At 36.1% G+C, this 15,445-nt stretch overlaps 1 protein-coding gene across 1 annotated transcript in view; it reads left to right on the forward strand.

Moving 5' to 3' along the window:
* The window catches only part of cpt1b (carnitine palmitoyltransferase 1B (muscle)), a 20,630-nt gene extending 5,216 nt beyond the window's left edge, over positions 1-15,414 (forward strand). The window contains exons 6-19 of the mRNA NM_001328192.1: positions 270-407; positions 502-579; positions 832-939; positions 1,035-1,119; positions 1,462-1,657; positions 3,685-3,870; positions 5,910-6,015; positions 6,097-6,213; positions 7,234-7,398; positions 8,003-8,137; positions 8,975-9,127; positions 10,963-11,076; positions 11,166-11,258; positions 15,028-15,414. Coding sequence (NP_001315121.1) covers positions 270-407; positions 502-579; positions 832-939; positions 1,035-1,119; positions 1,462-1,657; positions 3,685-3,870; positions 5,910-6,015; positions 6,097-6,213; positions 7,234-7,398; positions 8,003-8,137; positions 8,975-9,127; positions 10,963-11,076; positions 11,166-11,258; positions 15,028-15,111 — 1,758 coding nt within the window. The 3' untranslated portion in view covers positions 15,112-15,414. The remainder of the gene's footprint in view (positions 1-269; positions 408-501; positions 580-831; positions 940-1,034; positions 1,120-1,461; positions 1,658-3,684; positions 3,871-5,909; positions 6,016-6,096; positions 6,214-7,233; positions 7,399-8,002; positions 8,138-8,974; positions 9,128-10,962; positions 11,077-11,165; positions 11,259-15,027) is intronic.
* Positions 15,415-15,445: the final 31 nt, after the last annotated feature.

A 15,445-nucleotide genomic window follows, 5' to 3' on the forward strand; every position in this document is an offset into this window, starting at 1 on the left:
ATTCCACATGTCTTTGGACTGTGGGGGAAACCGGAGCACCCGGAGGAAACCCATTCAACACAGAACATGCAAACTCCACACAGAAATGCCAACTGACCCAGCTGGGACTTGAACCAGTGACCTTCTTGCAGTGAGGCATCAATGCTAACCACTGAGCCACCATGTCGCCCTCCTTTGCTTTTGATTTGGAATATTATAAATGTCTGCTTAAAATTGCTCTCTGCTTTGGCCATCTTCCCTCAAATAATTCCTTCGCTTCATTATGTTAGTATCTAGAATCAGTTCGACCTCTTCTGGATGATGAGCAGTATAAACAGATGGAGACTGTTGCTAATGACTTCAAAAAGGATCCTGCCCCCAAATTACAGAAACACCTAAAACTCAAATCCTGGTGGGCCACCAATTATGTAAGTAAACAAAGCATTTTAAGCATTACAGTACCACAAATTAATGGAAAACACTCTATTAAATGCTGCAAACTAAATAAAGGTGTGCTAACAGGTGAGTGACTGGTGGGAGGAGTATATCTACCTCAGAGGACGAGACCCCATCATGGTCAACAGCAACTTCTACACTATGGTGAATATGAAATCAAATCAGACATGAATTTATATCACAGTAAGGAATAAAAGACTACCACAACTTTTGTTTCATGCTGACTTTAAGTCTAAATTATAATTATGAATAACACAGCCAAACGGTGACACCTGCTTAATAACTATGTAAAAAAATGGTAAACTTTCAAGCAATTATTTAATGCATAGCCTTATGTAAAAACTGTACTGTCTTATGTAAAGTCTATATCCACAACTCTCGTTCTCTATCTGTCAGGATTTGCTGTATGTAATCCCCACATATCGGCAGGCTGCACGCGCTGGAAATGTAGTTCATGCTATGCTGCAGTATCGCCGTAAGCTGGAGCGAGGAGAGCTTACCCCGGTACAGACACATGCAAAATACTAAAACACTGAAATAGCACACAGAAATAAATATGAAGCTTCTTTTCAAACTTGTTCGCCACTCTCTATTCTCAGCTGAGAGCTCTTGGGATTGTCCCCATGTGCTCTTTTCAGTATGAGAGGATGTTCAACACCACACGTATCCCTGGCATTGAGACTGGTAATGACAGTTTAAGTAGATTAAAAGACAATTCACCCCAAAATATCTAATTTACTCACCATTTACTATCCCTTAAGTGATTCTTTACAAGTTTCTTTTTCTATTTAACACAAAAGAAAATATTTTGAAGAATGTTGGAAAATGGTAGCCACCAACATCAAAGTCAATAGGTAATGATGTCCAACATTCTTCAAAGTATCTTCTTTTGTGTTCAAAACAATTGAGGTTTGGATAAAGTGAAGAGTGAGTAGATGATGACATTCATTTGTGGGTGAACTATCCCTTTTAGGATTGTTTATTCACACCATGATGGTTTTCTCACACTGCCTTGTTTATGCTCAGACTTCGTGCAGCATCTGAAGGACAGAAAGCACTTGGTTGTGTACCATCGTGGCCGTTTGTTTAAGGTCTGGTTGTACTACGGTGGCCGCCACCTTTGGCCCTCAGAGCTGGAGCTCCAGTTTCAACGAATCCTAGATGACAAGTCTGAACCTCAACCTGGAGAGCTCAAGCTGCCTTCACTGACTGCTGGAAACAGGTGAAGATGATGTATTCCTGCAGCTGTGTGCGCTCAAAAATATTTTTTTGCTACTTGTTCTGACTACTTATTTGAAGAGTTCACCCTAATCTGATGATTGATAGTAAGCTTGTTTGGCATGCTGTCCCGGGAGAGAGCCCTGAGCTCATAAGATCCTCGAGCCCGGGGCTCCCTCCCGTTTGCAAGGCGAGAGGGGAGTTTGAGCTCAGGTAGATCTCGAGAACTCCCCTGCTGTAGTAGCTAATGAACAGATAGTGATTGCTCTTCAGAGATAACTACTTACTAGGAGCATGTCTATGGTGTCGATTTGGATTAATCAATTAACTTAAGATGCATGTTTTTGGATGGTGAGAGGAAACCGGGGAACCCAGGGGAAACCCATGTGAGCACGGGGAGAATGTGTAAACTCCGCACAGAAACGTTGGCTGGCTTGGTAAGGACTAGAACCAGTGACGTTCTTGCTGTGAGTGTTTACCACTGGGCCACTGTGCCACCCATTTAAGAAAGGAGGAGAAGTAGGGGTGGAAGGGGGGATTTTTCAAAACGAAGATGGCTGTTATATGGAACTTAAGGTATTTATACTGGCTTTGGAATCGTCTGATTAGCGAATCATAGATTGAATAATGCGGGGCCAGCTGCAAGTAATCATCACATGATCCTCTTGACCTTGTTTAAAACTTAAACAACACAATTCTTTAGTTTTTTGGGGGACAACTTAATTATTTTATGTTCAATCTCAGTGCTTCCCACATAGACTTTACTTCGGCAGATTGCCCAGGTATATTAACGCCCACCCAAGTATATTTGGCAACACTTTTATTTTTACTATAATTATCATCCGTTTACACTTCTTTTATATCCACCCAAGATAACCAAATATTCATGATTGATTAACCTGTGGATAATTGTCTCTCGTTTACCTGTTTCGTAGGCTACTGCTGATTCTTTGTTCGCGAGAACTGCCAACACTCCCACAGACAATCTCACTTGCTCTGCAAACCCACAGAGATGCAAGTTTATGGAAATTAAAAAATGTGAACTTTAAGTCAACTTAACATACATCAATCAAATGGACTAAAATTAAGTTAAACTTTGTAAAAAAAAAATTATAATAAATTGTTTAAACCTAGGGCGGCTCACTGGTTAGCACTGTCACCTCACAGCAAGAAGGCTGCTGGATCAAGTTCCAGCTGGGCCAGTTGGCATTTCTGTGTGGAGATGTGCATGTTTTCCCTGTGTTCGTGTGGGTTTCCTCCGGGTGCTCCGGTTTCAGTCGAAACACATGCGCTATAGATGAATTGAGTGAACAAAATTGGCCATAGTGTTTGAGTGAATGTGAGAGTGTATGAGTCTTTCTCTGTACTGGGGTTTCAATGGCTGGAAGGGCACCCGCTGTGTAAACATATGCCGGAATAGTTGGCAGTTCTTTACACTGTGGCAACCCCTGATAAATAAGGGACTAAGCCCTAAGGAAAGCCAATAGGCAGAAGGAAAATGAATGAAGTTAAAACCTAATTAACATATTAAAATAAGGTAAAGTAACATTAAAACATTTATTGTAATACCTTCTTATATATTATTGTTTCAGTGCACAGTGGCTTCTCCCACCACAGCAAATGTACTTTTAGTTTATCAGGATGGAAGTGATGATTTTGTTACCATTGACTCATTGGATGGCAACGGTGCTTTATTCACAAATGTTTTATGCAAATTTCTAGTTTGTGCATAAGTCTAATTTGCATCTTTGGGTGTAAACATAGCTAATGTCAGATGAGTTCAAGAATCAAGTCTCTGTAAACCCAACCTTACAGAGAGCCTACTCTGACTGGTCAGATGACTGGACAGGTATGTTTGTATTGGTTGACTATTTACTGCATGTTGAATTGAATGCTAAATTTTAGCTCTGGAGGCTTTCCTATCATTTGTAAGTGCAGTGATATGGACAGCAGAAAAAAGTCCCACAAGTTTAGACCAATATGAGGATGAGTAATTGATGAATGTAACCTTCCTCTTTAACACACATCCAGAGTTCCTTGGGCCAGGGCTCGTTTGAAGTATTTTGGTGAGGGTGTCAACCGGGCATCTCTGGAGGCCATTGAAACAGCTGCGTTTTTTCTGACCCTGGATGATGAAGCACATGGATACGATCCGGAGAACATACGGTCCTTGGACCTCTACGCCAAATCTCTACTGCATGGAAAGTGCTATGATAGGTAGGCACAGTTCATTCATTAATTTATACACTATTAATATAATATTACTAACATTAGCATGGCGGCATGTGGTTAGCACTGTCGTCTCACAACAAGAAGGTTCCTGGTTTGAGTGCTGGCTGGGCCGGTTGGCATTATTGTGTGGAGTTTGCATATTCTTCCCGTGTTCGCCTGGGTTTCTTCTGGGTGCTCCAGTTTCCCCCACAGTACAAAGACATGAGCTATGGGTGAATTGGAGAAACTAAATTGGCCGTAGTGTATGAGTGTGTGTGTGAATGCGAGTGTATAGGTGTTTCCCAGTAATGGGTTACAGCTGGAAGGGCATCCGTTGCGTAAAACATATGCTGAAATAGTTAGCGGTTCAATCCGCTGTGGAAACCCCTGAAAATGAATAAACTAAATTGGCCGTAGTTTATGTGTGTGAATGTGAGAGTGTATGAGTGTTTCCCAGTAACGGATTGCAGGTGGAAGGGCACCCATTGCGTAAAACATATGCTCGAATGGTTGGTGGTTCATTCCGCTGTGATGACCCCTGATAAATAAGGAACTAAGCCAAAGAAAAATTAATCAATGAATAATATTAGCATTTTTATTGTTTGATTTTTATTATTAATGTATTCTATTTTATTTTATATTGTAATATTTACTACTATTATACAATTTTTAATATCATATAATTTTATGTTTTATGTATTATTTTAAAAATGTTTGGTTTAGTACTTTTGCTATGTAGTTGTGCTATAATAGTTATAATTTTTCATATTTCTTTTTAATTTTAACCTCTATTTTGTATAAGTAGTTTACTACTTTAAGTCGTTTAGTTGTTGTTGTTTTTTTTTTCCGTTTTTTATGTAAAACATATTTTTGGTTTAATTTAAACTTACGTAACTTTGGTTTTAGTTAACTATAAAACCAATTGTCAGCTTATTTCAATACATATCTGCCAACACTCCTGTTTTTCAGTCAATGCAACATTCATTATTTTAATATTTCAGAATATTATTTTTTTATATTCTGAAATATTATATATTTTTATTATTTTTTATGATTTTATATAAGTTTAATAGGCCAACATAGTGGCTCAATAATTACCACTGTTGTCTCACAACAAGAAGGTCACTGGATCGAGTCCCGGCTGGGCCAGCTGGCATTTTTGTGTGGAGTTTGCATGTTCTCCTTATGTTGTCTTGTGTTTCCTCCGGGTGCTCCAGTCTCCCCCACAATCCAAAGACATGTGGTATAGGTGAACTGAATAAAATAAATTGGCCGTAGTGTATAGGGGGTCACATACCGGATGCGCCGCTCCACTTTGTAAAACGTGCTGGATAAGTTGCCGGTTCATTCCGCTGTGGCAACCCCTGATGAATAAAAGAACTAAGCCAAAAGAAAATGAATGAATGTAATTTTAGTAGTTAATGATAACACATTTATGATTGCTCCTCTGCCAAACAGTTGACCTTGTTTTTACCATTTTAAATAACGACTGTTAAAGTCATTTTAAGAATGGCTGTTTTAAATAATGGCTTACACACACAGCATTGTTGGTAGACAAAAACAAAACAAACAAACAAAAAATCAAACAAACACTACTACACTTGATTTTAATTTAATTGTTAAAAAAATAAATAAAAAAAACAAGAAACAAGAAAGCATGTTAAATGAAAATCTGAAATATTTTATGAAATACTTAAAAAGAAGAAGGTTATTTAGTATTAAAAAATATTTCAATTTTTTTATATAAATTGATCATACAGTTTATATTTTCAGATTTTTTATAGTATGTGTATTAAATCTGGTACTTTTACCATAAACCGACATATCAACAATTTAATTGAGACTGATATTTGAGAAATCATGAGATGTGTTGAAAGAACTGCATTAAGTGTGTTAAATAGTGACATTAGGAGGTTTTTTTTTCTTGGTGGAGTAGTTAAAGGGTTAATAACATTGTGTCTTAGTGGTGACCATCAGCATTTAAACCACATAAACACAAATAAAGTAACATTTACTGAAGCTCTATCTCAAATATTTCATTCCAGGTGGTTTGATAAATCCTTCAATTTGATTGTGTACAAGAACGGTAAAATGGGTGTCAACACTGAGCATTCATGGGCTGACTCTCCTATCATTGGACACATGTGGGAGGTAAACACAACTATTCATGATATATTAAAAATGATAGTTTTGGCCAGTATGTATGAACATCTATTTCAACATTCTGTGCAGTATGTTTTGGCCACAGATTGTTTCCATCTGGGATACACAGCAGAGGGACATTGCAAAGGAGATGTCAACAAAACCCTGGCACCCCCTACCAGATTACAGTGGGACATCCCAAAAGCGGTGTGAATTACATTTCAAAGTTGGAAGATTTAAACTCAGACTAATGCATGTTTCTTGTTTACACTACCTAATAAAAGTCTTGTCGTGGATCCCAGTTATGAAAGCAACAAATAATAACTTGACTTCTAGTTGATCATTTGGAAAAGTGGCAGAAAGTAGATTTTTCTGATCAATCATCTGTTGAGCTGCATCCCAATCATCACAAATACTGCAGTAGACCTACTGGAACCAGCATGGACCCAAGATTCATACAGAAATCAGACAATTTTGATAAAGGAAAAATCATGGTTTGGAGTTACATTCAGTATGGGGGTGTGCGAGAGATCTGCAGAGTGTATGACAACATCAACAACCTGAGGTGTCAAGACATTTGTGCTGCCCCTTACATTACAAACCAGGAGAGGGCAAATTCTAGAACAGGATAACGCTCCTCATACTTCAGCCTCCACATCAAAGTTCCTGAAAGCAAAGAAGGTCAAGGTGCTCCAGGATTGGCCAGCCCAGTCACCAGACATGAACATTATTGAGCATGTCTGAGGTAAGATGAAGAGGGAAACATTGAAGATCAATTCAAAGAATCTTGATGAACTCTGGAAGTCCTGCATGAACGCTTTTGCCATTCGGGATGACTTTATTAATACAGTAATTGGAGTCACTGCAGAGATGTATGGATGCAGTCCTCCAAGCTCATGGCAGTCATACACAATATTAAGTCTTTTTCCACAGCAGCATGACTTTATATTCAACACTGGACATTATTTCTGTTCAGTGACGAGACTTTTGTCTAAGCAAAGTCAGACCTTACTGTCCTAATAAAATAATTTAAAAAATCAAGGCATGATCATTTTATTTCGGTGAAATAAGTGTAATCTAGAGGTCTTTGCCTTTCATATAAGCCACTTCTGATAACAAATAATCAACTAGAAGTCAGGTTATTATTTGTGTTCCTAAAACTTGGATAGGCGACAAGACAGATAGTGTATTTTGATATCTGATTAAAGTGGATTATGTCTCTTCCAGTGCCAGGAGATTATCGAAGGCTCCTATAGGATTGCAAAGGGAATCGCTGATGATGTGGATTTCCACGGCTGCTTGTTTAATGAGTTTGGAAAGGGCCTGATAAAGAAATGCAGAACAAGTCCGGATGCTTTTATCCAGCTGGCACTGCAACTAGCTCAATATAGGGTATAAGTCAAGTCACGTGTATGGTTGAAGTCAAAATGATTAGCCCTCTTGTGATTTTGTTTTCTTTTTCAAATATTTCCCAAATGATGTTTAACAGAGAAAGGAATATTTCACAGCATTTCCTATAATATTTTTTCTTCTGGAGGAATTCTTATTTGTTTTATTCCAGCTAGAATAAAAGCAGTTCTTAAACCATTTTAAGGTGAATATTATTAGCCCTTTTAAGCAATATTTGTTTTTGTCCACAAAACAAACCATCGTTATGCAATGACTTGCCTAATAACCCTAACTTGCCTAATTAACCTACTTAAGCCATTAAATGTCACTTTAAGCTGAATACTAGTATCTTGAAAAATATTTAGTAAAATATTATTTACTGTCATCATGGCAAATTAAAATAAATCAGTGATTAGAAATAAGTTATTAAATCTATCATGTTTAGAAATGTATTGAACAAATCTCTCCTTTGACCAGAAAATGGGAAAAAATAAATAGGAGGGCGAGTAATTCTGACTTCATCTGTATATGCATCTATTCCTCTGCAAATGTGTGTCTGTTTATGGTGATCAAACTGTTTAAATGAAGTTTGTTTTTGCTGGTGCAGGACAAGGGGGAGTTTTGTCTGACTTACGAATCCTCCATGACCCGAATGTTCCGCGAGGGCAGGACGGAAACTGTGAGATCGTGCACTTGCGAGTCAACAGCATTTGTAAGAGCAATGGAGGATGACACAACCACGGTGAGAAAACCACACAATCCTGGAGTCACACAGTAAAACGACAGCTATAACGATAACTGTATTAGCGTCACCAGCAAACTTTCTATTTAATATAAGCACACACTGCAATTCTGTTGTCGTACACTTTAAATGCTTGTGTACTTTCAATCCCAGCAATTAGTAGGCCCACAAGGAATCTGCGCGTGCAGAATTCCACAGATTTTCCGCAGATTTTCCACAGAATTGTGCAGATTTCTGCAGTTTTTTAGCCCATTATAAATTCTGTTTATTTACTTGAGTAAATGTGTAAATCGGAATTTATTCAGTTTTTATTTAGTAATTTATTACTTTTTATTTAATATATTAAAGTGTAAGTGATGATACTCCGCTGGATACTCCCAAAATAATTCCGCAGAAATCCGCAGATTTTTACCAAAATTCTCTGCAGAAATAGCAAAAAACATCCGCAGATTCCATCTGGCCCTACCAATTAGTAACTTTTAAATTAATGGCTAATTCACATTATTTTGTACTCTCATTTGTGCATTTCAAAAAAGAAAAGCATTTTGATATTCGAGTACTATTAAGACCACTGTTGTAACATTCAGTGGAACATTAAAGAGAATCAGACCTGATGAAGACCTTGTAGGTCAAAATGTGGTCCAATTGAATTTTCTTTAGAGAGCTAAAGTGGTAGTGGGCTGATTCAATTTTGTGTGGCTTGATCAAGCACCTGCCTTTAGGATTTTCTTAAAAGTGCGCACACTAATGTCTTTTTTTTATCAGCACTTAACCAGTGGTATAAACTTATAAATGAACATTTCTGTGAATAAAATTGTCCTCTTTTACCTTTGCCAGAATGAGCAGAGGTTAGCGCTCTTCAAACAAGCAGCAGAGAAGCATCAGAACATGTACCGTCTGGCCATGACAGGAGCTGGGATCGACCGCCATCTCTTCTGCCTCTACATTGTGTCCAAAGTCATGGGCATAGACTCTCCCTTCCTCAAACAGGTGTGTGGCAGTCTGTTATAGAAAGACATACGGCTTAACAATGTACCGTTTGAGCATTGATATTGCAATGTGTGTATCAGCAATAGTCACATGGCAGGATTCAATTAAAGATTAAAAAATAAAGTTATTATTAAATAATATATATTTGAATCATTCATACAATGATGACCATGTTATTTGATGTTTGATTGTTCAATTTCTGTATTTAAATACTGTTCAATTAGGAGTTAAATTTAAGACTTGAAGACATTTTTAAGAGCCTTATGAATTTTAGACCCATAAAGGGCTAAAGACGAAGGATTTTTTTTAAAATGGCCCAGGTGAAAAGGATTTTTATTTGCCCTATCAAAATTTTTTTTTATACTTTAATACATTTAATAATACAATAAAGATTTAATAATAAAAATGTAAATATTTTAGATTTTATTTCTTAGCAAAATATTTTAAATATTTTGTGAAAACAAGCAAGTTCTACTTGTATCCATACACTTTTTTTCCCAACGTAACTTAAAAAAAATAATTAAACAAATGTTTTAAAAGTTTTAAAGACTATGGTAAACTAAATGTGTGTAAACAATCTGTCCAGGTCGGTGTCCTCAGCAGTAAATACATGGAGCACTTTTAAACAAATGTTATTGTAAGGAAAATTATTTATGAAAAATAGAGTAAAAATTAAATTAAATAAAATATTGAATAAAATTAAACAAAAGGTTTAAAGTTTTATTGAGATGATTGTTGGTGATTAAATGGGTTTTGGTCAGATTTGGTAGCAATACATGAACGAAACAAATTAAGACCTGTTTAAAAAAGACATGCAACACAATATTTCAGTAAATGTAAGACTTTTTAAGACTTAAAATTCTGATTTTGAGATTTAAGACATTTTAAGACCCCGCAGAAACCCTGACTGTTGCACTCCCCAGAAATCCATAAAGCACTATTTCAGTTTTATTTTTGCTCTGTTGTATTTGATTATATTTGTAAATAAAGCTTGTAATTTATTAGAATTTAGAAAAAAAATCAAAAAGAAAGAGCTTTATTGCCAGGTATGTTCACACATAAAAGGTATTTGTTTTCATTACAGAGCTTCTACAATGCAACAGAATAAAGACAGATAATAAAAACACATAATAAATATACTTTTAAAAATAGAAGTAGTGAATGCAAATGTACAAATTGACAAGTGTATGTGCAGGTATATTACTATATACAACGTTATATGTGTATATGTATATAAAAGTAGAGAAGGAAGCTTATGTTATTAGCCTTTTGATAATATTTACAAAGTTCCATATTTACAGATGCTAATTTAATAGCCAAAAAACATTTTATCCTGCTATACTAATTGAATTAAAACATTATACAAACAACATAAAGCCAAGCACTAATAAAAAAGCCATCAAAACCGCTTTTTTATAATCTCACAAGGCCTTTCTCTGTTAGTATGTTTACTTACACATTGTCTTATATGTTTTGTTCTGTACACCCCTGAATTATTTTTTATTTTTCCATTTCTTTTGTATTGTCCTAAATGTTGTTCTTTAAGCATTAATCAAAAAAGTGTGTATAAATGTGTATATCAAGTAGTGATGTCTGTTCCACAATTACTAAAAGTAATCACTTTTATGGAGATGCACTGCATAGAAAAGCACTTGAACATCTAAATTAATGAAATCCTCCCGAATAGAGCTATTCAAATCATCTGGTGAAATATATTCATATCTTAGCAAACAAAAATTTGCAATGTCAGATTTTTCCAATATTGTGCCCTACAATGACATTTCAATATCAGTTTACCATATCTTGTAAAACCCAAACACACCTTCTTTTCATAGGTTTTGTCAGAGCCCTGGCGTCTCTCCACCAGTCAAACTCCCCAACAGCAGCTCAATCTCATTGACACTCAGAAGTTTCCTAAATATGTGTCAGCTGGAGGAGGCTTTGGGCCTGTGAGTCTCTCTACAGCCCCCTGCAGTACACAATGTGTCATTATTTACAACAACATCTATAGTAAATGACCGTACAACTCTTAAAACAGGTTGCAGATGACGGTTATGGTGTTTCTTACATCATTGTCGGCGAGAATCTCATTACATTCCACATTTCCAGCAAGTTCTCCAGTCCTGAGACGGTAAGAGGATTTCAGTGTTAATATTTTACACACATTTTGATGGTAACAGATGATCGTGACAGCAACACACTATTCAAATATCTATATCTTGTTAATGACTCGTTCATACAAAAAGAACACCAGCAACTATATCAGCGTCCATATTAACTGGCATTAACGTTCTGTTTTAAGAGCATAATATTATTTTTAATAAATGAATAAATAAATAAATAAATAAATAAATAAATAAATAAATAAATAGCAGCCACTAAATTATTGTGGACTGATTGGTGCAACTGACATAGCTGATTTTATTTTATTGAATTTATTGATTTTTTTAGGCATAAATTAAAATGTTTCAAGAGTATTTAATTAAATTAATTGAAACCACATCATTTCATTTACCAGAAACAAAAATATAACATTATATTGCATTCATAATTTTTTTTTTTTTGTGCCACTCCAAGATTTGGTGCGGCCTCTTTTAGCCACCCCAGAGAACATTTTCTGGGGCGCCACTGCTTTTGGGAGGATTTAATTTGATATCTGTACTACCTTTTAATTTATAATGTTACAAATAAATTCAAAATCTAATAATACTGAGTTAAAATGCAGTCCTATTTTTGCAATTGTACATTTTATAATGATTTCGTTTGATTATTAAGTCACATACAACATTATTATTCTATTTCATTTAATTTGAATATTTTTATGTTCATAATAAAATATCTATAGAAATAAAATATCAGAAAACTGAGAATGTGAATAATATAAATGTGTTTGTGAATCAGCTGTCCACTGTAAACAACCACAGTAAAACACTCAGTTATGTTTATTGCTTATTCTTCAGCAGTGGTGGAAAGAGTACTGAAAAATCATACTTAAGTAAAAGTACCATTACTTGCCTACAAAAGTAGTGCGAGTAAAAGTATCTGTTGTAAATATTTCTTAAAGTATGAGTAAACACTAGCCCCTTCAAAAGTACTCAAGAGTAGTGAGTATTGCGTCATAAAAAGCAAATGACGATGATATTTGGTTGATTTTAGGTTGTGTTGGAAAGTGACCAAAATCCGAAAAACCTCTCCTGACCTTTTTTTATTGGAAGCACAGGTAATAGATTAGATATTCCCACAGTATTAAAGAGGACCTATTATGCCCCTTTTTACAAGATGTAAAATAAGTTTCTGATGTCCCTAGAGTGTGTATGTGAAGTTTCAGCTCAAAGTAGCCCACACCAATTTTCTTTTTGAGCTATACAGACGCCTTTGTGCTCACGTAGAGGTAGATTCAAAACAGTTATCTCTGTGATAAACTGAAAATGTTTAAAGAAGTGGCGCAGAAGTGAATCTTAAAACCCCACATATATAATGCCTCTTAGTTGCTGACATTATCTTTGGCCGGTATGGTACAGAAACTCTAATAGTGAACGGCTGCTTCTCACTTAGGGCTGTCTGTGGTTGTTGCCACACAATAGGCCCCCTTTAATAATGATTGCTGGCCTAATGCAGGTTTAATTGTTATACGATTAGATGGCAACAAGAGATTGTTGTATTAAATGGAATAAAATAAGATTTTTTTGTTAAAGATGCACTGAAAAAAAGTCAGGTGACATCATGTGACCAAAATTCAATGTCTAGCCAGTGACTAGGGGCAATTTTTTATTTTGATCACCAATAACATCGATAAATTATGTTGATATTTGGTTGTTTTTAGACTGTGTTGGAAAGTGACTAAAATCCAACTTCGATCCAACATCTTAAACCAATGTCACATTGACGTCAAAGACTGACATTTATTCATCAGGCATGGCAACCAAAATCCAACATCTGACAGACGTCATAGTGGTAACGTCCACACGACATCAAGCTGTAACATCACTAGACGTTGATATTTGGTTGATTTTAGGTTGAATGTTGGACATTGATGTCAGCCTGATGTCGAGTTTTAACGTCACACTACAGGTACAACATCAATCTAACGTCATGTTGACGTCTTGTGCCTGCTGGACGTTTAAGGCCATTTTGGTCACCATACACAGTAAGAGAATGAGAGATGAGCCTCCTCCTTTACTTTCACTCTCGTGGATAGGGAAACGTGTTGTACACACAGACATCCATTAGCCTATACATGATTAATTAACGTTTATTAAGCACAAAGGTTTGTTTCAAAACTATTTCTAAATTCAGTTTTAATTTCCAGCAAACGAAATAATGAACAATAATAACGAAGTGTGTTCAAAAACCTGAGTTTTATCCTAATACACATGCTGTGCCCCATATGGTCTAAAACCTGACAGGTGGACCAATCCAAGCTTGTTTTTTAATAAAACAAATATAAATATGCATTTAATAAATAATACTGGTAATAATAATAACATTATACAAAAGCAAATTGTCATTAATAAACTGAAAAAGCCCCCGAGATGAAGAAGGCTTGAAAGTATGGTTTTTATATTTACGTAGGCTAGAAAATAAAAAAATGTGTAATATTTTAATCCTTTAATTCTTCATTTGTAAAGATATTTGTGTATTGCTGTACATCCTGCGTGTTTTGAGCAATGTGTAAGCGAGGCGCACAACTAACGCGCTCTGCGCTGGACTATAGACATGCTTTGATCTGATTAAACATAGGCCTAAATGATGTAGACATAAAGCCAGTAGTGATGGGTCGTTCATGAACGATTCAGTCATTTTGAACGAATCTTCAATATGACTCGGGAACTACGAGTCCTCTCAGGGAGTGATTCGTTCATCCGCGCGTGCGCACATGTGTGCAGGTAGTATCGTTAATTTCAAGTCTTCATCACATTGGCAGAAGCCAATCATATGCGTTTAGAGCCGGAAAAAGAATTGATCCGCTCACCTCTCAAGTCCTATATCGGGTCTGAGTCATTCGTTCATCATGGGCAATCATATGTGTTTAGAGCCAGAAAAAGTTTTGATCTGTTCATCTCTCGAGTCCTCTATCAGGTCTAAATCACTCGTTCATCACGGGCCAATCATATGCGTTTAGAGCCGGAAAAAGTTTTGATCCGTTCATCTCTCAAGTCCTCCATAGGGTCTGAGTCATTCGTTCATCACGGGCCAATCATATGCATTTAGAGCCGGAAAAAGTTGATCCGTTCATCTCTCGAGTCCTCGGGTTTGAGTCATTCTGTCACATGATGAACGAACGATCATGGCTCCTATCGGCTTAGACTGTGCATTGATTAAGATTATATGTGACTGTCAGTGTAACGTGAATGAACCCCTGACATTTGAAGACATGAAGAGGTGAGCTGAGCAAAGAGACAAAAATGCCTTCATAGACAAAAGAGCAGGTAAACATTGAATTATTATTTTCTCCTTCTTATAGTATTCTATTTAGGACTTATTTGTCGTGCAATCAACCTTTTGGGCTAGTTGTAGATGTGTTTGGAAGCAATTCATAACATTTTAATAATAATATTTTGGCAATTGAACCAAATGAACGAAATGAAAAAAAGATTCGTTCATCTTGATGAACGAGACTCAAAGATCCGAGTCAGTAAAATGATCCGAACTTCCCATCACTAAAAGCCAGCAGAGGTCACTCCAATTCATTAAATAAAAACTAAAGTTAATTTGGCAGAAATACATAATGCATGAAACTGCAGCAACATCAACGCAGTCGGGGAGAAATTATACTTGGAATGAGACTCAGCCAATCAGAATCAAGCATTTGATCTGTTCATTTTATAAATGATGATTTAGTACTATCACTATCTGAATCTAACTCTGCCTCTGTCTATCTTTGGCTTTTGTGTCCTCAGGATTCTTTCCGCTTTGGGCAGAACATCAGACAGGCCATGCAGGACATAAGAGCTCTATTCAACCAAAAAGAGAAGAAGATGTGACTCCGTAAACCAAGAAGCTTCAGCTCAAAAGCTGCTCCAGCACCAGTTAGCAGTCACAAACACCACAAATAGCAGCCTTTAAGCTGTGACAGCATTAAATACATGTGTAAATATGTTGCAGTTATTTAAAGCAAGTAACAAGCCTAGCGAATTAGTGCACTTAGATAAATCAGATTTATGCTGGGGATGAAGTGTAAAAATGTACTGTATTTAATTGTAAATATTTCAGTGTGTAGCAAATGGTTGTAAATATTTAATTTGTGCATTATGCTCTGCACTTAAATAAACTTCTAAAAAGTGACATACAAGTGCCTTTGTCTTAAAATCCATCAGA

Source organism: Danio rerio, chromosome 18, assembly GCF_049306965.1.
Source record: "Danio rerio strain Tuebingen ecotype United States chromosome 18, GRCz12tu, whole genome shotgun sequence".
Classification (NCBI taxonomy): domain Eukaryota; kingdom Metazoa; phylum Chordata; class Actinopteri; order Cypriniformes; family Danionidae; genus Danio; species Danio rerio.